Raw genomic sequence first — 24,691 nt, forward strand, 5'->3', positions numbered from 1 at the left:
CATGATTCTTGAGTTCATTTTCATCAACCTAACCAAAAAAAAACGTTGCGATAAGAAAAACAAGCTTTGAAAAACAGCACATAACCAACTGTTAAGAAAAGCACCCCCCCCCAAAAAAATGCATTTCTGCTAAACCATCAACTCAAGAGCTCTCAGAAAATGACCTAAATTGGATGAAATTTTCACCCTTTCAAATGCTATAGAGGGAATACTTGTGGCTTGATTGAATAGACTATGTTTTTTGCAGATATGAGTCGCGTACACAGATTGGATGAAAGTAACTGAGTGCTTTGATCTAGCATCCTGCCACTCTAAACTACATGCATTGCAATTATTGTTTATAAGTTGCATGTAACAATTTCACAAATTACATGTTTGGCAGATCTGGTGGTGAAATACTTTCGTTTTTAATGAGTACAAGTAAATTACACAAAGTTGAAATTTCAAAGTTGTTTTTTCCTGGGACATTTTGAAGTTCCCGGTTATACAGCTTTTGTTTTTTCCCCCAAATTTTCTTTGTTTCTGTTTGGTTTCAACTTGAAAAGCTAAAATGTTGTACTTAGTGTTCATATTCCTGATATAAGTTACAATACTCTTTGTGTTTTTTTTGGTATCAACTCAACTTTCAAGATATATCAGTTGTCAAAATGAAAGTACCCATATGTTGCTCAACACCAGGAGACTGACGTTTTTTTGTTGTTTAAATAGTCATCTGAACTTCACTGAAACTTGGACAGCATTTCTTGGTTGTTAGTTTCCATCCTGTTTTATAATCAAGGCAGTTTCATGGACTTGCAATGCGGTCGTCAGAATGCATGTATATATGTATGGTGACGTGGTTGTACGTTTGTGTAGGATTGTCTTGGTATGGTTTAAAGGGCCGTGCAATTTTTTTTAATGCAGTCCTTGAAAATGCACCTTTGTATCCCATTTAACCTTATTTTCAATTTTCGTTTTGCCAGTTTCATGAGCAAAAATGTGATATCATTATGAAGACATTTGAGTCTGATTTGAGTACCAGAATTACTTCATTTTTGTACCTCATTGACAACTAGATATATTTGGCACTTTCGTGTATATGGTATCTCTTGATTAAAAAAAGTGGTGTAAGTTGTCAGGTTTGGTGTTGTAACAAAGACAAATATGTAGTCTTGACTGTCGTTTTGGTGATTGTAGTTAGTTACATGAATTTTAACCTTGTTTGTAACAGTAACCATAGCAACTGATGCATGATGTGCCAGGGTACAGATGGCCAAGGCAACTAACACACAATTCTAGGATGTACAAGTTCTTGCTAAGGACTCATCTGCTTTATATGTTTTGTTTTGTAAACTAATTTGCTGCAAACCCCCCCCTCCCTTTCCCACCCCCCCCCCCAAAAAAAAACCCCAGCTGCATGCATGCACTAGTTAACTAATAGTAAAAGTATTCAAGCTTGCGCCTATACCTGCAGCAAATGTCATGAATGCTTGTCAAAACAACTTTCATTTTGTTCAGCTGTGAGTGTATACTCAAGGCACATGCGATTGAAAATGATCCGTTTCTTTTTTTGGTTTTGTTTTTCTTCCAAAGAATGTTCACCGTCGTCATTCAGAGATAGAGTCGGGTGATATTCACCCTGAGACAGCCAGTAGTGAGAAGGAGGGATATCTTCAGCGGGCCAGGCCCGGCGAGGCAACGCGTAAAGTCAAATGGCAGACTGTCTACACTGTCATGACTGGCTCCTCACTGGCGTTCTTCAAGGACCACAAAGTGGTAATGCTAGATCCGATATTGTACATAACTGCACTGACAGCTATTGGATATACATGTACATGTATGTGGCTGGTGTAATGTACACATGTACCATACCAAACATTGATATTGGAATGTACTTCATGTTCACCAAGAATACTGAACTCAAACATGGTATAGTATATAATTCATGAATATATGACAGTTAGTTTACCCATTCCTATTGGTCGAGAGCCCATCACTTGGGTGGTTTGAAACCGCTGACAGAACACTGCAATCTGCGCCACATCGTGCAGTACGTGCTGCATGCGCGCCAATCTCCATATAAGGAGATATTTAGTGCTCCATGCGCAAGGCGCATAAACATTGCGAGTTGGGTGTTTCAGAAAACATGAAGTGAAATTGTCAAACAAAAATTTTGAAAATGTGTGAATTTTCGACTTGTTTTGACTGAAAAGGATGCAGATAATGACCCTTGCAAGTCGGTTTGACACATACAATCGGCCAAGCACATAATTCCCTCAGATTTAAACGTGTAACTACCAGAACACCATGCTGGCATTCTACCAACCAAGTTTTGCCCACTGTGTTTATATCGTCGTTCAGTATTTTTTTTCCAAGTTCAATCTATCGTTTGTAAATTCCTTGATTTGCCTGTGCGCTGTGGAATGTGTTGAGAAGTCTCTTCTTGTGTATTTATCTTGTCATTTAAGAAATCTGGTACGCCAGTCATGATGTTGGAACTATGGGGATCACACGTAGTGCTCCACAGTGAGAAGCAGTCCAAATATATCAAGAAAAGCTACATTGAGGTAGGCTGCTATTATTCAAACATTCAAACGTGTTGTCGTATATGTGATGTAGGATTCGTCAAGGATTGTGTTGTTTTTATATTGTCCGTATTTTGGACCCATACAGACCGTGGGCTGTGACACTGTTTAGGTTTTTAATGCAACTCGTACTCCAAATAATTGATTACATTTTTATCATTTATCTTTTTCTTTTGAATCCTTCTTTTAACTTAAACGCATATTTAAATTTGTTGTTGAAGTTTTTCAGTGAGGAGATGTAAATTAAAATAATTGTAGTGTTCTTGAAGACAAAACCCATAAGAGCCTTTTTTTTGTCTTCCCCTTTGTCACTCCGATGTATCATTATGATCATTTGACAATAGACCAAAAAATGGACAGACTTTTTTTTCTTCATTTTTTTTAAATTCGAAAAACTTATTTTTGATTTGAAAATTGTCTTGGCCATAGTGGATTAAATTCACCATTCACTGTTTTGTAAATCTTAACAAACTACAGTTTAAGACGCCATTGGATAAAGAATACTGGCTGATGGCTGATACAGAAGATGAGACACATCTATGGTATACAGCTATCAATGGTGCAGTACGCTCTATGGTAAGTCACCTTGACTCATTTATGGTATGGTCCATGGAAGTCACTCTGGCACATCTATGGTGTGGTCTATGGTAAGTCACTCTGACACATCTATGGTATGGTCTATTCTGACCAACAGAATTATTTAATCTCATTTTCCTTGTAAAAGTTTTGGTCAATATTTTTCTGTACAATGTCCCGAGCATACAAAATGTAATGGCATACTTAGTGTACACATATACAATGTATATTTAAAAGTCACACATTGATATTGTACATGTTAGGACATCTGAACAAACACGGATGCGAGACATTGTACATTTTGTTCTGTAAGACTTGTACAAACATGCCAGTGTAATATAAGGAAGATAAATTATCACAATAAACAGGATTAAATTAATAAGTACACTATTTAAACCAGGAACAAATCTTCAGATAACAATCAAGGGAATCAACAAGATCAGATTTGAATTGGTATTGTTTGATGAAACAACAAGAAGTGTATCGCTCCGGTAACCAAGCATAGGTCAAGCATTAAGCAGTGAACTGAATGTCCAATGATTTTTTCCAGTTAGAACAAAATAAAAAACCATACATAATATCAAAAATGAAAATAAATTGTAATTTACTGCCACTGGCCAGTTCATAATTGTTTTCATTTCACCTACATGTATGCCCAAGCAAATTCAGCATTTGTTCCTTTATCATCATGCAGCCTGCCGCATCACATCGCCCCCTCCGGAGACAGAACAGCGCTGACAATGCCTTTAGCCCGACCAATGACGGACCAAGCCTGCGACCGACCTCCCCAAATCCAGCCGCACGCCCTACGTCCCCTAGACCAAGTACGTCAAAAATGTCTGCTAGGTGTATAATCTTCATATTTGTAAAGAATTAATACCAAAAAGCACTTATGGATGCCTATATAGTTCCGATCGTATGGCGTCAAAAGACCTCATGACCATCCAGTTTCTTAATGATTGGCCACCATTGCAGTAGGCAAGTGTTTGGTTAGCAACCACATCGTGCATCGTAAAGTAGACAGGACTTATTTCATGTAAAATAACTGCAAGGTCTTTATCAAATGGCATAATGGTCACTACCTGTGCCGTGTACGCTTATCAAAATGGTGCCAACCCAGCACTGGTGTTGGATTTTTCTCACCGTTTTTTGGCCATCCATCACAGCTTTGAAGGCTTGCCTACTACCTACTGAGTGCGGCACTATACGATCCTTGCCTACTACAATGGCCATGCTGAATTTCCAGTACCCGGATGTAGGTCAGGTCACGACAGAGCCTTATACCAAGTTGACGCATTTGTGATCCCATTGTGTTTGTGTCCTAGGGCCAGAGAATCTGATCGAAATCAGCAGCAAGTCCAAACAAGACAAGAAGAAGATCAAGAACAAACTCAAGAGTTTTATCACCAAGAGACCGACCATAGAAAGCTTGCAGAAACAAGGCATTATGAAAGGTATTCCTTACCTCTGCAGTTTCTTGCATCGTTTAATCCGGGATTTTGAAAGTGTCTGTCCTGCAAATGCTTTTGCAAACTGCAAAGTGATTTTTGTTGATTATTATACATTTGTTCCATTTTTTCTTTTTCTTGTTTTTTTTTTGGGGGGGGGGGTTTGGCAAAATGTTGCCCATTGTTACTGATCGTCCTTTTTCCAAAGTGCCCATCCAAAATCATGATATTTCTGTTGGCAAAATAAACCAGTGTGCCTCACATAACGATATTGAAGAAAAATACAAGTACATTTAGTAGCAAATCTTCGCACTGCAGCAATTTAAAGTATTGTACTTCATTTACTAAATATTCTAAGAAATATTGGAATCAGCCAAGCGTACTTGTTACTAACTAACTGTTATTGACACTAACACTCTTCTATTGACTGTGTATGACAGAGGAGGATGTATTTGGCAGACATATCCAAACTCTATGCCAGCAGCAGGGAACTGTAGTACCACGCTTTGTCACTGATTGTATCACGCTGATTGAGAAGTCTGGTTTGCATGTGGACGGCATCTATCGAGTCAGCGGCAACTTGTCCCTCATCCAGAAACTACGCTTTCTTGTTGATCAAGGTACGACATAGGAAACTAAAAAGCACTACTGCATTTTTTAAAAATAAATCCATAAAAATGGTAATGAAGCGAATAATATGTGGGGTTAATACTATAGCGCTTTCCAGCAAAGCTAGGTCTCAAAACACTTCACAATTATTGCCCCTGTTCATCAGGCCATGAGCCCACTTTCCTGTGGCCGAGATCAGCACAATTTGGTCTCTACCTACACAGGTACCCATTGGGGAGAGAGGCAAATGTAGCAAAGTGTCCTGCACAAGGACACAAGGAACAGTTTGCCTGTCGGGTTCGAACCAATGTACCATAGTACAAGGTTGAAAACCGCAACCATTTGACCACAGCGCATATGAATGTACACATGTTATTGGTGTTTATAATGATTTTTCTTTCCCCCATGCAGAGAAGCCAGTAGATTTCAATTCTTCTCCCTGGAAGGAGGACATCCATGTGATCGCCGGAGCCCTCAAGCTGTACTTCCGTGAACTCCCGGAACCATTGGTAACATTTGATGGCTATGGTGGCTTCATGGAAGCTATGAGTAAGTCTGTTTGTCAGTCAGTACATCAGCTTGGCAAGCACAAATCATAGGAATGCCCCTAGTTATCTAGTTCTTCTCCATTGTGTGGCTTTTATAAGAACAAATTCAGAAATTGTACAAAATCGTAGGGTTCTGTTGCGTTCCCTGTGCTTTTCAACTAAGTCAATTTTTTTTTTCTATTAATAAATCTTTAACTTGTATCGTTTATTCTAACCCCCAAACCCCACCTTGATTTGATGTCTGCAACCTTGGATCCACTTTGCGAGCAGACTGGCTCCCGGTTTTTTTTTGTTTTGTTTTGTTGAATGTCTCATGTCATCATTTTTTGTTTTTGTTTAATGTCTCATTAAATAATTTTTGTATTGCTAGTTTTAAATAGGAATTTGGAAAAGAAAATTTCGAAATTCGAAAATATGGCATGGAAAAGGCAAGTTTAATATTTACAATGGCAAAGGAAGATAACATAGGATAATAAAGGGCAGCAAAGATTCTGAGGATTCTCTGACTGACTTCTCTTCATTGTTTGTGATGATTTCAGGGAAGCCAGATAGGAAGTCCCGGCTAAGAGCCTTCCAAGATGTACTGTCCACCCTCCCTCGTGTCAATCAGGAGACCATGAAGGTCCTCTTCAGACATCTTAATAGGTAGGTACTCGTCCTAACGACCCCAAACCCGAGGGCCATCCATAGTCGGCAATATTTAGAGTGTCCTAATCCAGTGGGTACGGTGTTCGACCCATGTGCCATGGTAAATGGGTTCGAACCCGGACGTGGAACACAGTGCTTGTGTCTTTGGGCAAGACACTTTACTACAATTGCCTCTCTCCACCCAGGAGAATAAATGGGTACCTGTGAGGGTAGAGACCTGATTGTGTCGATTGTGTTGAACAGGGTTAATATCTGTGAAGCGCTTTGTGATCTAGCTTTGGTGCTAATTACGCGACACACATTATTAATATAATTTTCTTTGGTCGAATCATTGAACTTTGGGTATTCTTTTTGATAAAGGTCAGGAAAATATAAGGTTAAGTAAATTACTTTTTTTTAAAGGGAATATACATCATTTGCTTTTGCTGTAATTTTCATAAATGGATGGAATTGGGGGGTTGGAAATATATAGCAAATATAGTTACACTGACTTTTTTGAGGTTTTGTGTTTGAAAATGCTATAAAAACCAAGAAAAACGATCATTTTCCTGTAGTCTGGTTCCCTGACTCCATATAAGAAGAAACAGAGCCTTTAACATACATTGGGGAATTGTAAGGTCAGGGAACCAGTCTAGCTGGCTCGTACCCGTTCATAGGTTTGTAATCGATTGCAAACAAGTGTGATGGTCAATTGGGGCCAGTATTTGAAAAAAAGCCAGTTGTTTCCAACGCTGATCGGCCGATCAGCGTTGGAAATTGATACAAAAATACCACTTTTCTTGAAAATGACAGTATACCAGGTGCCATGATTTTACAGGATGCTTTACACTGTCATTCACTAACAGTCCAGCAAGGTATTTCAAAATGATTTGGTAGTTTTATTTTTTGATGTTTGCAAATGTTGTATTTTCCCTTTAAGTGATTTTTAATCATTGTAAATTTGGATGTGGCATACTTTTGAACTGTAATTCTTAGACTGATCGCTGGAAATAAAAAAAAATCTTGACGGCCGCATTATAATGCATTATAACCATTCTCTTTGACCAGGAAAGCTACACTTTAATGACTTGATTATTATCAATCTTGACAGGGTCGTAGATCACAAGGACAAGAACCGAATGTTACCTCAGAACCTGGCCATCGTGTTTGGACCTACCCTGATGTGGCCCAGGCAGGAGAGCTTCAATGTGGCCTTGACGATGGTCTATCAGAACCAATGCATTGAGTTCATCCTCAATGAACATCTACAGCTGTGGAAGTAAGCCATTTGTATCACCACTAAACTCTTGAGACTTAACAAGTTAGCCATTATCGGGCCTGTTTCCAACAAAACTCCTACACTTGGCTTCATATCGCATGTTGAATTATTCCTCGCGCAATCTGCAAACCTTCAATGTGTGGAGTACAAAATACACATGCGCCTTGAATATAAGAGCAATGTCATCAGCGCTCAAGCATGGTAATAGTTTGCATGAACCTTTGATTGAAAGGTAGATTGGACCAGATTGGTGAAACTATTATAGGAGTTATGCAATGTATATGAGCACATCATGAGTCTCAAGAAGCAGTGAAGTAACGGTGCCAGCAATACACTGTTGAGACGTACATGTACAAGCGTTTGGTACATGTACATCAATCTCGCACAAAAGTTCTTCACCAGCTCAAAATACCTAAATATTAAAAATCAGTTGTACAGCAAGTAAAGTAACCATGGCAAGAAAGCCAATGAAGACTGAGGCATTTATATATTTATTATGCAAATCACTGTGAGGGGTGAAGTATCCACTTCAATTTCCTTCAGTGGACGGGCATCGAGTTGATCCATTTTCATAATTCTAACTGTAAATAGTCAGCATAATCGAGACAATTTATTAACCTTTGTAATAGAATGTTTTATTTTTTTCTGCAGAAGAAGAAATTGCATCTCAAATAATACGTTACACCTTTCTTGTGGGAGTATTTTTTTTTGTATTTGTAAATATACTGATAAAGTTGTCAATGATTTGGATATTTTGGCAAGTGAAAAGACAAATACATGGAGCGCATTATTTCTTTGCAGGTGTGTATTTCTAAATAATGTTTACGCTGTTGTGTTAATATCAGAGGGCATCTTATATATATGAAGACACTTTTATTATGTAAAGCATCTTTATTTTAATTCAGTAACAAATTTGTATCAATCCCTTGTTATTTTTGTTCAGCAAAAAAAATTATATTCTAGGCACCATATCACAAGACTTTAACATGATGACACTATCTACATTTATGACAGTTTCATCCAAGATAAATTATGGACATGTATATTCGCCTAATTGTTTCTTTCACAAAATGTCTTTAGCTGATGTGTATATAAATCAATAATACAGTTTATTTTCAATATTGTATATCCATAGAATTTTGTTAATTGTTGTAATTAATACTTGGTAATTTTTGTAACTGCAGTATTTTCAAGGCTGGATAACTGATTTTGAGAACGTCAAAATGCGATTCGTAAAAACGTTGGCTTTACTCCCTTTGTTAACCCTGACAAAATTTGCAATCATTTATTTTCTTCATTATGTCTTTCCAGAAAAAAATAGATGTTATAAGTTTATGTACAGCAAGACATAACATCTGTTTCAAGTATATTTTCAGTAAAAATTATTTTGGAATTTTTGTGTGTGTTTGTTTTTTTACATTTGATGATGCTTAATGTGTGTGTTTAGGCCATGCAAACTTGTATTTGTGTGTCTTCATATGGCCTTAGAGAACCAGCAAGCAAATTGAAGTTTACTTCCGACAAAATAAACCTTATGATGTTCGATGTGCTTCCGTTGTTGTGCCTCTGAACCTTCCTGGCCGATTTCACGTAGGAAATCACTTTTTTGCTTTGCAAGACAATTTGATGAGAGCATTTTTTTGCTATGAAATTGGCCCACCATCCAGTAGCCCCCACTTCACAGAGAAAAGAAAAAAATACTCGGCGTTTAGAGTATAGGCTATGAACACAAGGCCAACCGTCATTGCCAAGATTTATTTTAGGCAGCAGTGATGCATAATATCAATAGTGGGTCTGGCCTTATATTTAAACCCTCCCTCTCTGGCAGGCAACTTCAGCTACGCCATCACAGCAGTCAAAATTAATCAAGTGATTGTTTTTAACAGTTAAGAATTCACTTGTTAATTTGATATTGCCATACGTTGACTGAGGTGATTCATATGTCATCTGTAAGTATATGTACCAGTTACCTGTTTTGTCTATTGATGGAATGTGACTAGTGAAAACGTTAATGTGATCTGACTGTTTGTTACTAGTCTGTATACAAATGTATGGCAGAGGATGCGGAAGGAATTGTTAAGTTTACTATTAACTCGACATGTGATACATCACCATTTATCAATTCAATATATCTAGCAAACATGAGTCTTCTGTGCTGATTGGCAAAAATTAACCAACAATTCTGTGATATTTGACGTTGCATGTGGATTAATGTTCTTTAATATACACTTGCTATTTTTTTCTTACTTGATCTTCCCACTTTAGGTATTTTATCACCTAAATTTTGACATCTTAATAAACCAGCGTGTTTAAAAGTCCGTCCAGTACAACCAAAGATCAAACCATTCATAACTCCAAAACTTTTGATGGAACGGTTGGTTTTTGAGAAATTTATGAGACCAATTTCATAGGGCTTCATGTTTGCTAGATAGTTATTCCTCTTGGCTTCCTGACATAAAATGTTACCAGATTGTAGGTAACTTCCCAGTGACTTTGCCAGGCTATATTTTATTATTTATTATTTTATTATTTTAAATTTTTTTAATAGCAAAAGGGCGAAGTGAAAAACGATAGAGATTGTCTAACCCCAGGAAAAGCTGAATGCCACTTTCACTCCAGCAAGGAGTAAACTAATCTTTCTACCTGTATTGAATGGTATTTCAGTCAGAGTGCCTTCAGGAAATAAAAATGTAAACATTTATTCAATGTGTGAATAAATCCCTTTCATCTGATTGGTACATGTAGGTCGTTGATCACATGTCATTGACTTTATTCATCCCAACGAACAGCCCTGCCACACTGCAAAAAGAGAAGTTTATTCCACAGTAAAAAGAGCTTCCATTGCACGGTCGCAGGTTGGTGGCTCTGACCAATCAGATGAGAGGTTTTATTCAGGAGTTATTTATAGCAAATAATGAATGTTTCACTTTTTTTGCAATGGAAAGAATAACTTGGATTGGTGACGGATGGAATGTTCCATACCATGAGGTGAAGACATTCCATTAGTCCCCTCATGAAATTATTCTGACCATTGCACTCATAAACATACATTCATTTGTATAGAAATACACTCTGGCAGTTTATTGCTGTCTTTTTCCTAGTTTAAATACATAAAATTTCATATTTACTGTTTATTGTGTATTGGTCATTGGATTTAAAGAACAAGTTACAAAATATAGCAATTATAGCTTTGAAAATGATGGACATACTTATTTTACTGTTTTTGTTCTGTTGCAACTAATTTTGTAACTTTCTTTTTAAATGTGGACGTTATACTTCAAAATTGTTTTCTTCCTTGTGTTTATTGTTCCCACCAGTGTATAAAGCATATAAACAGCATTCTATTTCTTCCCAGTTTGTATATTTTTGGCTGGAAAGCGTTGAACACTTACTTTGCCATGTGCAGTTTTGGTGTACACAAAGTTTATGTACAGTTTTCACGTACAGTATATGCTTTGTATTAACAGATTTGTTTTGTATGTACATACTGGCACAGGCACATGAACATGTTGGAAGGCATGCTGTGAGCGTGTTGACAATGAGGGTTTATACACGTTCATAATAGTAATCAGGATGTTATGAACCCATATTTTCTACAACCCGATTTGATTACTTCGTTTTGCACACCGCCCCTCTGTATATATCCACAATTTAATCCTTTAATGCCACTTAAACAATTTTTTTTTTGCAGCATTGTACACAGATGAGTGTGCTGGATTATGAAGATTGTTTCTTATTACATGTAAAGCGATTTTATTTCAAACTGTCTCTATATATGTAAAATTATATTCTACTAATTGCACCTGTAGGGAGACACGATATCATCCTTAGTTATACCTCAGGGATATTTGACATTAGGATTTCAAGTCCTATTTAGATTTTAGAAGCAAAATGTTATTGTCGCAAATAGGATTGATCGATTGCTTGTGGTCCAAAACATAAGTGTACCAAAATTTGTTGGGGTAGGATCAGGTAAAATGGGGGGTTATATTAGGGGGCATACAATGTTGACAATTTTTGTGCACAATCCTATGGGAATTGTCTCCTTAAGGTTTAATGTACAGTAATTATTAAAGCCTTAACTATAATGTGTATTGGTTATCAAGTCTTTCTTTATACTTTCAGTTCTTGGTTTGTATATAATGTACCTGTATTATAATGAGATTTGGAGAAATAAAAGCATAACCTGGTGATAGCTGAACTACACTCCTTCATTGTGTTAAGTCCTACCTCGTGTTACTTTTACCAGGGGTATGAAATCTCGGCTTTAAAGCTGATTTCAGCTTTTCTGTTTTAAATTTCAGCTTGTTTCCCTCACTTGCTGTGTACAAAAGTATAGGAGATTTCCAAAGTTTAGCTTCTTTACACCTGTTTTCAGCTATTTTTATCAGTGGTCACTCACGCCCCTGTTTTACATTGGAAACTGTGTATGACCTAAGGCAACAGAATGCCTGTGGAGCAGTTGATGACAACTCAAAAAACTTATAATTATTAATCCAGTGTATTTTGAAGCTTCAACATTACAAACAAGTATAACGAGGCTTTGAACAATTTCTTTGCACAGTTCATTTGTTACTTCTAACTTCAATCACAAAAACGATTTCATACTATGTTCAAATTATGTTGTACATATTCACTAAATTATTGACACCATGATTTAACAAACAGCTGAAGTTGTCAATCATAATATACCATGGCAATATAAATTCATTTACAAATACATTCGAGCCTTGATCCTTATTGGTCAATCCATGGCAGTGCCTTGAGTACCTAATTGTTGGTAGATACGTGCGCTATATAAGATTCCGCGGTATTATTTATATTATTATTATTACACACACATGTAATGGGATAACTGCCAAAAAACAAAAGTTTGTGTGTAGCGTGCATGTTCCACCTCTATTAAGCGTCAAGTTTGCTCAAAGATATATTCGTTATCCTACTGGCTATAGTGGAACATATACCATTCAGCTTTCAGCCTCGCGGCATACGAGACACAGACGCACTACATTATTTCGTGCTTCACTCACGCTCCTCGTGAGACACAATTACAATCTGAATTTTGAGTGGAGGGTCTCCTTCAAAATGCTAGTTTTTCCCTGGGTGTGCGAGTGTAACCAGAAGGGTAGCGTGACTTGTCTTGTCTGGTTGGAACCCGTTGAGCAGGGCTGGCAGTCCTGGCCGCAGGTACGCGTCTTGCTTTACAAACATCCTGACACAAAACAAACAAAGAATGTTTGTAAATAACATACAGCCTCGGGTACAGAGTCACAATGTGGAAAAATGGGTATCAGTATTTGGCCGACATCACTTTGGATATAAAAATTCCAAATTGTGTGGATACATGTAAGACTGAAGATTAAGTCTTGTTCCTAAAACCATTTAAACGCACCAGGAGGTTTTTGGAGCAGTTTGCAGGATTGAAAGAAGTTTGACCAAGCTACACTTTACTAGCTTAGTGGTCTTTGGAATGTTGTATGGGCCCGATGAGCGGTAATAATGTGTACTTCTTTGAGTGCCTTACACACATGTACATAGGATATCTCATACCAACCTGGTTTGCTAGAATCGGTCTGGCGACACGGACCGGATGCCCTGGGCTTGACAGGCAGTGGACCTCGGTTACCAGATCAGAGTGCCATTGCAGATGAAGCGATCCTAAATGAAATAATTATAGAATATACATCCTGAATGAAATTGGAAATCACCTACATTTCTTGATTTCTTCTAAATGACAGCAAGCTAGACCGAATAACTTATCAGGGTGTTTAGTGCAAGTACCATCTTTAATCCAAGTCAGTTTTTGATAATTATTCGGTAGGTTACTTTAGGGAAAATGTGAATGACAATATCTACTGTTAACGCAGTCATTAAATTGTAAAGACAATTAATGTTGACCCACATCCCAATTCTGCTTGAGTAAATAGACTTGATGAAGGAAAACGACGCTTGAAATATAAATAAAGATCATTTGAATTGATATGAGCCAACCTTTGTGTGGTATTGGAGTAACCATGGGTGATGCGGCCACGCCCTGCAGGTTGTCATGGTGACTGTTTCTGATGGTATGCAAACGAGTCACTATATCCAGTTCCTGGTCTGTCTGCAAGTCCAATCAGAACAATTCACATTTTCAGTTAAACCTCATTTTACGTCCATTGAACAAAAACAAAAACAACAACCACCAATCTTTAAGGGTTACCAGTCTATGAGTTTGCAGTCTGTGTCGGAATGTCTTACCAGTGTTAGTGAGGAGATTCCTTGGCATCCTAAGCTGAGTAGATGCACAGGGATGTTGGTCTGTGATGTGTTGCTGTGTAGAGCAGCCTTCACCTCTTGCTTCATGGCAAAACACTGCAAATAAGACGAGAAACAGCTGGTTACTGGTACATCGGCTCAGATGTTGGTAATGGCTAGTGTTGGGATTAAAATCCAGATATTTAAAATTTTGAACACCATTCCCCACCATTTCATTTTCTGTCTTGAGTGTCTGCTTGAGTTCAGCTTTCTCAGCTCGCAGTCTGGCCAACTCTGCCCTCTTCTGCTCCAACAGTTCCACCTTGCGTCTCGCTGACTCGCAGCTTCGGGCCCCCGTAAATGGCGATGTTGTAATGCCAGGCCGCCCTCCGTATGCTGCCTCTAATCTGGAGGCGTTTGATGGGTCCGGCCGGCCTGTGGGGTGGGTCACAGGTACCGATTGTGTTGTGGTTTCTGGAGTGTCTCTGGTCATGACCAAGGGAGATGGAAAGAAATGACGGGATGGGCCCTTCTCCTGGGCTGTGCTGAGCTGCTGCCTGGGACCTTCATCAGCTATTGGCATGGTTTTGTATTCCATCTCGCATCTGGTACTATGAGACTTGGAATCTGATCTAGACGTATTTGGAAGGAGTGGAGAGTTTGGTGTGACTATTGCAACCTTTTGGGCAGACCTCAAGACACTTATATTTGGTGACACTGGCAAGGCGGCTAAGGGTGTCGACGAGGCAGTGAAACTGTCGAGGCAAGGACGAGCCTGATAGTCTAAATCCTGTCTCACTGAGTCTGCATTCCGAGCTGTAGGTTGACGAGTGTCAAAGTCAAATGCTAAATTGTGATTTTCTTTCTCTATTTCTTTCTGGGGTTTTTGGGATTCCGTTACTTTAGCACTGAAACTCTGACTCATCATTGTCTCTGAATGTTGATAATCCTGAACAGGAGTGTGATCGGAAATCTTCAGAGGAGAAAACAGCGCGGCTGAGGAGACTGACTGCTGTGGCTGCACGGCCTGAACGGTCACAGGAAACAGTCTGGGGCTGGAGAAGACTGTTGGGCTCTGAATCTGTTCATAAGTGACCTTTGGAAATGACGACAGGGTGCCCGACGTGTGAAGTTGTCGTAAAGGGGTGCGTTGGGGATATGATGCTGATGATTTCTCAACTTGCAGGAAGGGACTGTTGGTTGCATTGTGCTCAGTTTTTCTAAACTCCAAGGGTGTACCAACAAAGTGCTCTTCACTTACTGCATGTGCCTTCACATCTGACGCTACCTTAGAATATGCGGCATGGTAAAGAGTGCCTGCACTGGAAACTGATGTTACTTGACTAGCAGAGCCTGATTGTACAAAGCTAGGGGTAGAATACAGGCTGCTTTCAACCGATGCATTGGTTTTGCTCTGGTATGTCCCCTGCACATGCCGGTCGGGGGTATCGTAACTTTCCTGCTCTGCTGCTGAACAATTTGACTCTGAATCAGCTTTCGGTACCTCAGACTGAGCAGAAATCGACTCATCAAGTTTGACTGGGGAGAATGAGGCACTTCCTGACGTTGTAGTATCGATAGATTCGCTGTCATTAGTAGCATTGAAGATGACATTCGCGGTACTATCTGTGGAGAGCTGAGCTGGATTGAGTGATTGCTGCAGTGTAGTGACGTCATTGTCCTGCTGTGGGGATGTCTCGACTAGATGAAGTCTGTGACTTGGGACAATGACCATAGGTGAACTCGACGCTGTATCCAACCTCCCACCTACATGCATAATGAACACAACACAAATATAGACATAACCAAGCTGAAATAGTCTATGGATATATTTAATCATGTATTCAATTTCATAGCTAAATATTTTACCTTATTTAACACTTATTTAGTATCAGTGCTTTTTTATAGCTCAAACTGGGGATTTACACAACAGAGCTCAATAAAAGAGAAGCATTATAGGCCAAGTATGGTAAAGGAACGATTTGATTATTTTATAAGATGATATTTGCAAAACGAATCTATGATAGGTGCTAAATTCTAAAGTGCTATTTTCTACGTCTGTTGGTCTGACCTTGCTCAGGGGTGCTACACTGTTTTATTCTCTCCTTCTCTCGGCGTATTTTCTGGATGAAATCATCCGTCTTTGCCTCCAGGCGTTCCACCTCTCTCATGACCCCTTGATACTCCTGAGCTTGCCGAGTCAAGCGGAACCAAGTCTGAATCTTGGCAGCCGCCCGATGAGCCAAGACAGAGGGACTGTCTGTCGATGATGGTGCCATTCTCTCTAGATGAGACAGTTTTGGATGTTGGTGCATGGCTGCTACTTGCACAGAGAAAAAAAAAGAAGGAATTTAAGATATTTTATGTCTTTACATATTCCAAAATAAAACACTTCGTAATGACAGCAAGCCAGACGCAATAATTTCACAGGATGTTTAGTAACAGTACGATATTTAATCCAGGTAACTTTTTTGATAATAATTCCGTAGGTTACTTTTGGATAAATGCAAATGATTCCTTTAATTCCAAAGCAACACTTGAAATACCTGTTTCACCTGAAGAGTTGCAGCTAGCTGGAGATTCAGGTTCTGCGGAAGAAGAGATCACAACACTGGAGTCTTGAGACGACGTTGAATGATGCATTGAGCTGCTCTCATCCAAGCTGTCTGTTCCGCTCCCCGATGACGACACGTCCCGGAAGTTAGCCACAAAGACCTGGGTCTTGCGGCGTAGTTTGGCCATCTTGAATCTCTCCATGTCGGTGATGTCACCAAAGAACACTTCTTCATCTTCTTCGTTGTCTGATTCTTCGACAAAGGGCTCCATGTTCTCTTTGCTAAATATGACACAAACCACAAGCAACACTATGTTAGTTATTACAGGACCATGTCCCAGTGTTGAAGATGAGTCATTTAGTTCAAGTCCGAGTCATGAGTAAATGGACATGGACAAATCCGAGACGGACTTGAGTCCTGCATTTTTCTTCATATATCATTCCATTCATCATGTTCATTGCAAAAATGATTATAAGACATGAATCTGGGACTGAAGTAAAAGACATTTCCAATTTTGTTACTGTTAGAAAATAGGGCCTACTTTAAAAAAAATTCTTGACTCTCCATAGATTTTGTACATAACCGCTGAAGTAATTGAAGTAAACCTAAAGCAAGTAAAACCTAGGCTAAAGCAAGTTATTGTACCCTTCTCCAACAGCATTAACACTGTCTGGAAACGAGGTCCGAATCTCCGCGTTTTGACTTCTTCGTTTCATTGTTGACCGCCGTGTCGGTGATCGCTCTGCCGTGTTCACGGTGTTGCAATTGATGGTTGATAGCGGGCTTGACTTCACGCAAACGCCCACAGACATGCTCGAATTGGACGACATTTTGTCACGTTACAAGACAGCAACAACAATATCTGCTACACTGTAAATGATTTCACTCATTGTGTTGTAAATCATTTGAAAAAAGAGGTTCATTTTGTTTTCAAAATTGGCACTCAAACATACGCATGCGCATTTTTAATTTCAAGTCTGCACTTAACTTGTCCGCGTTTCGCTTACCGTTAATCTTACATAGCGCCCTCATATTTTTAGTGGCCTATTTGATTTTGAGAGATGCTTTTCAAAGTTGCCGTGCAGCTGCGGCTGGCTAGGCGGCTGCTGCTGGCACTTCGTATTTACAAAGATTTCTTGGGTTATTAAAGAATTTAAGAATTATGAAAGGATTTTTAAAAAGACTAAGCTGAAATTATTTCGCATGGACCACAAGTTCAAGTCGTTGGCACTTCGTAAAATAAACCCTGAAAATCGACCGGCCTATTTTTTTTTCTCAAAAAGTAACAAATTTGAAGTGACTCCCCGGTCCTGTGTTAAAATTTGTTTTTTCCTAAAGTATACAAATTGTAATTTGTATTGGCAAATAGAAATTGAAAACAAATATGTGTATTTCGGGTTAAAACAACAAATATATTATGGGGAGGTCAATTCAGTGATGATTGATGGCAATAAAGAATGATTTTCAAAATTTGTGATAGAATCATCCTGTGATGCGTTCAGTCAAAAGGTGGCGCCCTTCCCCCAACACGTGTTCCACGTGCGCGAGTCGAGTGCGAGTACGAGTACACACAAACCCCAGAGATTCTATAGAGGGGATGTTTACGTTGTATCCGCTGCGCATTATGCACGATGTACCGAGTGCTAGGTACAGCAACAATCAACAGGATGGAGGCTGGCCGGCCACGTTCGACAATCTGACACTTGTGACAGGGTTATTGTTGTGTGTGGAAAGTGTACAGGATATGCGATCAAGTTTGATATCATCATTTATTTGGGGCCGTATCTGTCCTCAGTCTTCGCTGGATTCGTATTTATGTGATTAAATTTCTCATCAACATGTGAACTGAAGATAATGTTTGTACTGTATCCTGAGCTCCTTGCCCTGTGGAAATGCCCGTCCGTAGGGGCCATGTGGCCCCCCAAAACACGTTTATTGACACCATCATTCGCAAGTTTGACGGACAGAGTGAGTATGGAATATTACGGAGGTCATGATAGGGCCTATGCCCTACTCGTTGTTGTCTATCCTGCTGTACCGCCTCCATGATTTCACTATTATTATTGGCTGATCATTTTGATCTTTCTGTCTCGTTAATTTTGATGCGATCAGGATGCTGTACCACTTATTTTGTTGGGTTTATTATGGGGAAATAATGTTGCAACCTGACGCCACTTTTTTCCTCATACAGTTGTCATAGGGACCTATATCATCTCAATGAAGGTCATTCATTGCAAAAATGACAATAAGACATGAATCTGGGACTCAGAAACATTTCCAATTTTGTGAGGAAATACTCTCCATAGACTTTGTACGCAACCGCCGTCAGTTCAGGTTGCATCATTCTTTCATATTATGGTGTCGTGTTATTGGTGTTCCTTCCTCCATGGTTGTGGTACCGGAAGGAGGAGAAATACCGAATGTGTGGGAAAAAAATAAATGTGAAATAAACAGGAACAGGGAGTTCCAGAATTCAAGGACTGACCACACATATTTCTTGGAATAAGGAGAGATATATATGCTAGGCCTACATACATTACATTAGCATGATTAGAGAAAGAGGGGGACTTTCACCTTTTGAGATATGAATAATGCAAACACATGATGTGTACAGACAAGATAGAAATAAACGTAAAATAATGCACAAAAAGTTGTATGGAGTGTCTGGTCTCCTAGTAGGAAGTACGTAAAAGGTGGCTAGTTCTATGCTGTATTGAGCCAGTTATATATTTCTGAGGAAGTTGGGTGGATTTGGAAAATATTGGGGGAATTGAAAATAAATGTGAATAAAAGAATCAATCCCATATGAAGTGTCAACTCTAATTAACCTTTGGCACCTTGACTTCATTGTACTATTACATTAATATATTCACCGAAAAATCAATAAAAGTATAAAGTGCTGGTGTAGTTTCTGGCACCAGACTACACAATGACTAATAGGCAGTATGGGACGGTATAGCTTCTAAATAAGATAATCAGGAAAGGTTTTTCATTCCTAAATTTATTGTTTTGTTCAACATAATTGTAGTGAGTTCACGCTTTACTGAATATGTGATTTGAGGCTAGTATACTGCATCCTACAGATATTGGTGGAAAAACCCTGAAATGTTGACATTGAGTAACCAAACTATTTGATTACTAAATATGCTGATTCCGCAAAGTGACATTTCATAAACCAAGAGATATGTAAATATGATGTACTGCATGCAGAGCCAATTGTTTTCCCCTGGGGAAAATGCCATCATGTGGGGGTGGGACTATGTCAGACAGTGAAAAGATGTAAACATCTGATATAATTTGCTAGCCATTTTTCACCAATCTGTTTTTCTAGACTTGTTAATTATGCTGTTTAAAAGAATAAAAGTTAGGCCTAAACCTTTTTCATCTGATATGGTGGCTTGAACTGTACATTTTTTTCCCGTTCTCCGTACACACCACTTATCGAATTTTCAAAATAGTAAAAATTTAAATTATGAGCTAATTTAAATTATGTAAAGACCACTGTCACCAAGAATGAGTTTGCACATAATACTTTAATAGTAGGCCAAGTAAAGAAATAAACCAGTTTCTTGTCCGTGTCTGCTTCCTTTTTTCCCGGCTGCCTCCCTTTTTTTTTTTAATTCATACATTTACAATAGGTATTGTGCACAATGTCCATATATTGTTGTCTGATTTGTTTCCAACAAAATTGTAGCTATGTAGAAAGGCTTATGGCTCCTGTGACACAATTTTGTATTTTCTATCAATCAGCAAAATAGTTGAGAAAATTGAAGAATCTATCAGAAATCTTTAAAAAATCAGCCATCTTGGGAATAAAAATTAAAATGCCCGCCTCCTTCATCAAAAGAAAAAAAGCCAAATGATACAATATAGGCCTACATATTTTTTTACTCGGCCTTACAAGATGAACTAAATTTGAAGCTTTACTAAATTATAATAATCATAAAATGATGATGAGATGATACAGCCTCCTGATGATTAATATATAATTATTGTACTTAATTTCACAGTGTGGCTGTGTGACTTGTTAGGCCTTGCATTGTCAGTTGATTAGCTCGTGACTCACACAGCTCGTTATACGGGACAAAGGATATTAAAGGCACGTAGGGACATTTGCAATTACCCGGAAACCTACCTACCGATTTAATGGGAAAATCTTTGCTCACCTAACATGCTGTCATCAGGAAGAAAACAATAATTGAAGGTGGTTTTTAGAAAATATGTCTGTGGCCACATTTTTTTTAATGTTGGTTAGCAACGGAATATAGTTACAATACCCCAAAAATTATTTATTTTCTCTGTTTTGTCACATGTATACGCTGAGCTGAAACTGTTCCACGTTATACAAAAGTGCACCCTTCAAAAGATTTTCAGAAATATTTTGCTTCAAACGAATATGCAGAAAAAGCAACTGTTCCGTCGCACCTTTAACAGCCTGTGGCTCAGCTCATAATTTTGTCCTGTCTATAAATATTGAGGGGAATTGGGCACGGTGTTGTTACTGACACATGTGAAAGGCACATAGAGATTTGTCATGGAAAATTTGTCACATTTAGTAGTAGAAAGTAAGGCAAGGCATCCACAGGTTGTTTGTGAAGGTTATTTGAACATGTATGGATACGTGCTACCAGTAATCCATTATAGGCCTGTAATTTTTTTTGTAAGATCTGTTTGATTGTCTTGTTTTTAATTATTGTTTATAAATTAAATTAAAGTTAATGTCGCATTATTATTTAGAATGGTTATGTCATACAGAAGAACTTGATAATGTTACTCAATTATGCTAAAGATCTGTTTTCGTCATTCTTTATTTGGTGAATAACTGTTTGTGTTGTTTAGAGTAATTGATTCCCTCAATTTCAGAAATCAGTTCAAGCACACTGAATGCTTGAAGGTACGAAAAATCGGCATGCAATCATAGTTTTTTTTATTAATTTGTTTGGTCTGAAAGGCAGCATAACCTGTTAGAGTTTCAGTGGATAATTACACTTTTTGAGAAAACAGTGGAAAACCAGGCACAGTAGCCTTTTGAGCATGAAACACAATTTTTGTCTATTTATTTCTAGAAATCAGTCAATTGATCATTGGAAATCACAATACACAATGTACATTTCTTGTTTTCTTCAAAATGACAGCAGGCCAGACAGAATAATCTCACAAGTTGTTAGTACCATTACCATCTTTAATTTAATCCAAGTAAGCTTTTTTGATAATAATTTGGTAGTTTAAATGCAAATGGTCTATGCCTTTAACCTATTGTAGGCCCTCTACCACAATACAAGTTCAACAACTTTTAGTTTGTTTGTTTTATTTGTGTAAAGTAAAGATGTTACTTCTCAAACCACAGATCGCAATTTCATCATCGCCAATGCCCTAGTGGAGAGCTGTGCCATCATCTTCTGCAACGATGGCTTCTGCGAACTCTCGGGCTACTCACGGGCCGAGCTCATGCAGCGACCATGCTCCTGTGTGTTCCTGCACGGGCAGGGAACCAGCCAAGAAGCCATAGAGGAGATACAGGAAGCGTTGGATCAGGGTGAGGAGCACCAGGTGGAAATCACCTACTATCGCAAGGATGGTAAGATCCTGACTCTCTCACACAAAAAGTGTTTTTGGGGTTTTAAAAAAGGTAGGCCTAGTGGTGGGATTGAAATCCAGATTTTTAAAATTTGGTTTGAATTCCTCTATTGATTGGATTATTGAACTGGATATTCAAAACTAACCATAAAAGGATTAAGTCGTCCATTTGTTGTGATGCAAGCTAAAAACAATATCTGGAACATCTCCCCATTCGCTCCAACAGATGTTTAATCCTTATGTGGATATTTCACTGTATTGTCACGAAGGATTCATTCCGTTATTTTTTTTATCAGTTTGGAAGAAAAGTGGGGAAAGGATTTCGAAATGGTTATATTTAAATTTCTTTCAGTGACATTTAAACCAAACAATCAGACAGGCACAAAAAAATGAAACAAATAAAACTCAAGTCCGAGAGTTGGATCAACTTTGTTCACCCTATTCAATATTGTATATATATCCAGCTTGAATTGATAGTGTGTTAAAGCCATTCATGTGGCCTATAGGGATTATTCTACCCTTTTCTCTTTAATGTTGACTGTGTCAGTGTGAGTAACTGCACTTAGTTCACGAATTGTTTTTCCCCAAGGTTTTATCCTTTCTGATTGTTTTCCCTCTTGATATATTTAAAGAGTGCATCATGTGGAAAGCGATTGGTTTTGCTCAAGATAAAAAGAAGCGGTTTGAGCTCATTACCATCTTCATCAAAAATCTGAAATCAGGTTCATACATACATGTTTTATTTAAAACACCTAAGTTGCACAACAGATGCTAAGTTCTGCTGATGAAAAGTGCTCATTAGAGCACTCAAATTTCAAATTAGTTAATGGGTTGGAAAATATTAATTGCTTCATCGACATTAACCTTTTGATATTTTAGATGGCACAAATAGCTCGTTACTGAGATCAGTTTCGCATAAGATTTTCAGAGTGATAGTGATGTGTATGTGTGCTCGGGACCATCCTCAGTAAATCATGTTAATTAGCCAATCTGCCTAATCGTTTATGGGGGACTAGCCAGCCGTCCTTAATGTAATGGATCTGCCGTAACATATGCCTCCATGATGAATTGCCAGTTTCACTGATTACAACTGAATAAATCATCTTGCCCATTTTGGCTGAATTTTTCCCCTTTTTTGAAAGCACGGTATTTCGGTTGAAACGAATTAGAGGTTTTTAAATTAAAGTGGGCTGTACAATAAACTTTTGTTAACTTCTTGGGATGTACCTTTTGAAAGGTCAAGAAAAACAAAATTAGAAGCCATCTAGTGACCAAGAAAACCCATCCTCAAATAAATGAGCAAAAAGAAATATCCAAACAGCTTCTGAAGGATCACTCAAATGAAAGTTATTGTCAAGAGGATTAATATTGTCTGACCACGTCCACCATCTGACCACAGTCTGACCACCGTTTTTTTATCTTGCAAGGATTCTCATTATGCACAGTTCATGTCCACCAAGAATCACTGCTTGCTCCAAAACGTTCAGAGTAAATAAATAAAAAAGTGTGCTGCTACCTTACTTGAATTTATTTGGCATCGGATCTACATATACAGCTGGTTATTATAATATTGCTGAAAATTGTAGCAGATGTCTTTTTTTTGTCCATATGCCTGCTGGATTGAACGAACTTGCAAAAGTGTACTAATGCAGAAAGGGAACTGCAGGCATCAGTGCTGTAGTCGTGGATATTTAGCAGGCTTTATTACACTGCACATCAACAGACTACAGTAGATGATTTACGCATCGTTCTTTCCGGTAACAGCCCAAGTCAGTTGTGCAGTAATGCATTTGAGCAAAGTCCAGTCTGGTTAAATATCACATCCGCTGTTCTGTCTTTTTTTTTTTTTGGGAGCGTCTTTTTTGTTTAGCATTAATGCATAATGATATCGGTACCATTCAATAATGAATACATTGATGTCAATTAGATACGTCAATGTTAATGAGAAGTTAACTTGCTCTTACTACCCGATACATAACAAGTAAGCCCAACTTGGCACTAGGTATGCCGTTGGAGGGATGATGTTTTGCCAATGTTAGACGTTCTGGCAAAATGAGACAGAACTGGGCAGAGGTCAAAATGAGGTCGTGTGAATATTACTTAATGGAGAGAGAATGAAATTCTCCTTTTTATACCGTTTGTTGCGCTTTAATCATACATTATGGCTGCTAGAAGTTTGCATTAATCAATTTGTCAGAAATGTAAAATACTGAGAAAAAGCCTTTAAATTTTTTCGACTGTTTTGTACTTGTTAAAATTAAAGATGTCAATTGTTTCTCCTTATTAAAAACAATTTTGTTTGATGAATTTTATACAATTTCCTTGTAGACATATCAAAGATGAAATTTCAATAAATCTGAAAATCACGGGAAAATATCATCCCAATCTTTTTGCGCCAGTAAATTATCTCATTTTGCCAGAACACTTCACACGATTTTGTAAAGCTCCAGAATTTTCGGGCCTGGACTGTCACTCGGATGACCTTGTTATTTCTGTACTGTAGTTAAGCTGCACTGCCACCACTGTTTACCGCATCCAGAACAAGTGATCAGTCTTGAATTTTACATGACATCCCTCTTAGGCAATAGATTATTGAAGAGCGTGCATCCCTAGCCTGTCCCCAGTCATTACACTTGCACCTTTCAACTTCTGTGCATCCCCATCCATAGAA

The 24,691-nt window shown here is 38.2% G+C and overlaps 3 protein-coding genes across 12 annotated transcripts in view; 2 read left to right on the forward strand and 1 right to left on the reverse strand.

The window, feature by feature from the left end:
• The window catches only part of LOC119744273 (rho GTPase-activating protein 15-like), a 28,243-nt gene extending 16,399 nt beyond the window's left edge, over positions 1-11,844 (forward strand). For all 4 annotated transcript variants that reach the window (XM_038220141.1, XM_038220142.1, XM_038220140.1 and 1 more), the window contains 9 exons: positions 1,573-1,755; positions 2,448-2,546; positions 3,042-3,140; positions 3,835-3,964; positions 4,466-4,594; positions 5,029-5,208; positions 5,609-5,746; positions 6,285-6,390; positions 7,484-11,844. In XM_038220141.1, the coding sequence (XP_038076069.1) occupies positions 1,573-1,755; positions 2,448-2,546; positions 3,042-3,140; positions 3,835-3,964; positions 4,466-4,594; positions 5,029-5,208; positions 5,609-5,746; positions 6,285-6,390; positions 7,484-7,655 (1,236 nt within the window). In that variant the 3' untranslated portion in view covers positions 7,656-11,844. The remainder of the gene's footprint in view (positions 1-1,572; positions 1,756-2,447; positions 2,547-3,041; positions 3,141-3,834; positions 3,965-4,465; positions 4,595-5,028; positions 5,209-5,608; positions 5,747-6,284; positions 6,391-7,483) is intronic.
• Positions 11,686-17,422, reverse strand: LOC119744272. 5 transcript variants are annotated; one of them, XM_038220138.1, is made up of 8 exons: positions 17,089-17,422; positions 16,444-16,724; positions 15,960-16,205; positions 14,118-15,655; positions 13,892-14,005; positions 13,643-13,754; positions 13,206-13,309; positions 11,686-12,863 (listed from the first exon to the last, which is right to left on the reverse strand). In XM_038220138.1, the coding sequence occupies exons 1-8, from the start codon at positions 17,271-17,273 to the stop codon at positions 12,732-12,734; spliced, it is 2,712 nt and encodes a 903-aa protein (XP_038076066.1). In that variant the 5' UTR covers positions 17,274-17,422; the 3' UTR covers positions 11,686-12,731. The 5 variants fall into 5 exon arrangements, with proteins under 5 accessions (XP_038076066.1, XP_038076065.1, XP_038076064.1 ...); XM_038220137.1 differs by having other exon boundaries at positions 15,960-16,208; XM_038220136.1 differs by having other exon boundaries at positions 16,435-16,724.
• A 579-nt stretch (positions 17,423-18,001) lies between these two features.
• LOC119744535 (potassium voltage-gated channel subfamily H member 6-like) overlaps positions 18,002-24,691 on the forward strand; it is a 73,342-nt gene continuing 66,652 nt past the window's right edge. For all 3 annotated transcript variants that reach the window (XM_038220502.1, XM_038220505.1, XM_038220503.1), the window contains exons 1-2: positions 18,002-18,411; positions 21,791-22,021. In XM_038220502.1, the coding sequence (XP_038076430.1) occupies positions 18,336-18,411; positions 21,791-22,021 (307 nt within the window). In that variant the 5' untranslated portion in view covers positions 18,002-18,335. The remainder of the gene's footprint in view (positions 18,412-21,790; positions 22,022-24,691) is intronic.

The sequence above is a fragment of the Patiria miniata genome, unplaced genomic scaffold (assembly GCF_015706575.1).
Source record: "Patiria miniata isolate m_02_andy unplaced genomic scaffold, ASM1570657v1 HiC_scaffold_7, whole genome shotgun sequence".
Classification (NCBI taxonomy): Eukaryota; Metazoa; Echinodermata; class Asteroidea; order Valvatida; family Asterinidae; genus Patiria; species Patiria miniata.

Coding starts and splice junctions, on each gene's coding strand:
- LOC119744272 (XM_038220133.1), bottom strand. CDS start 17,273: ATGTCGTCCAATTCGAGCATGTCTGTGGGCGTTTGCGTGAAGTCAAGC. Junction 14,006..14,117: donor TCAAGACAGAAAATGAAATG/GTGGGGAATGGT, acceptor TCTTATTTGCAG/TGTTTTGCCATGAAGCAAGA. Junction 13,755..13,891: donor GAATCTCCTCACTAACACTG/GTAAGACATTCC, acceptor TTGGACTTGCAG/ACAGACCAGGAACTGGATAT.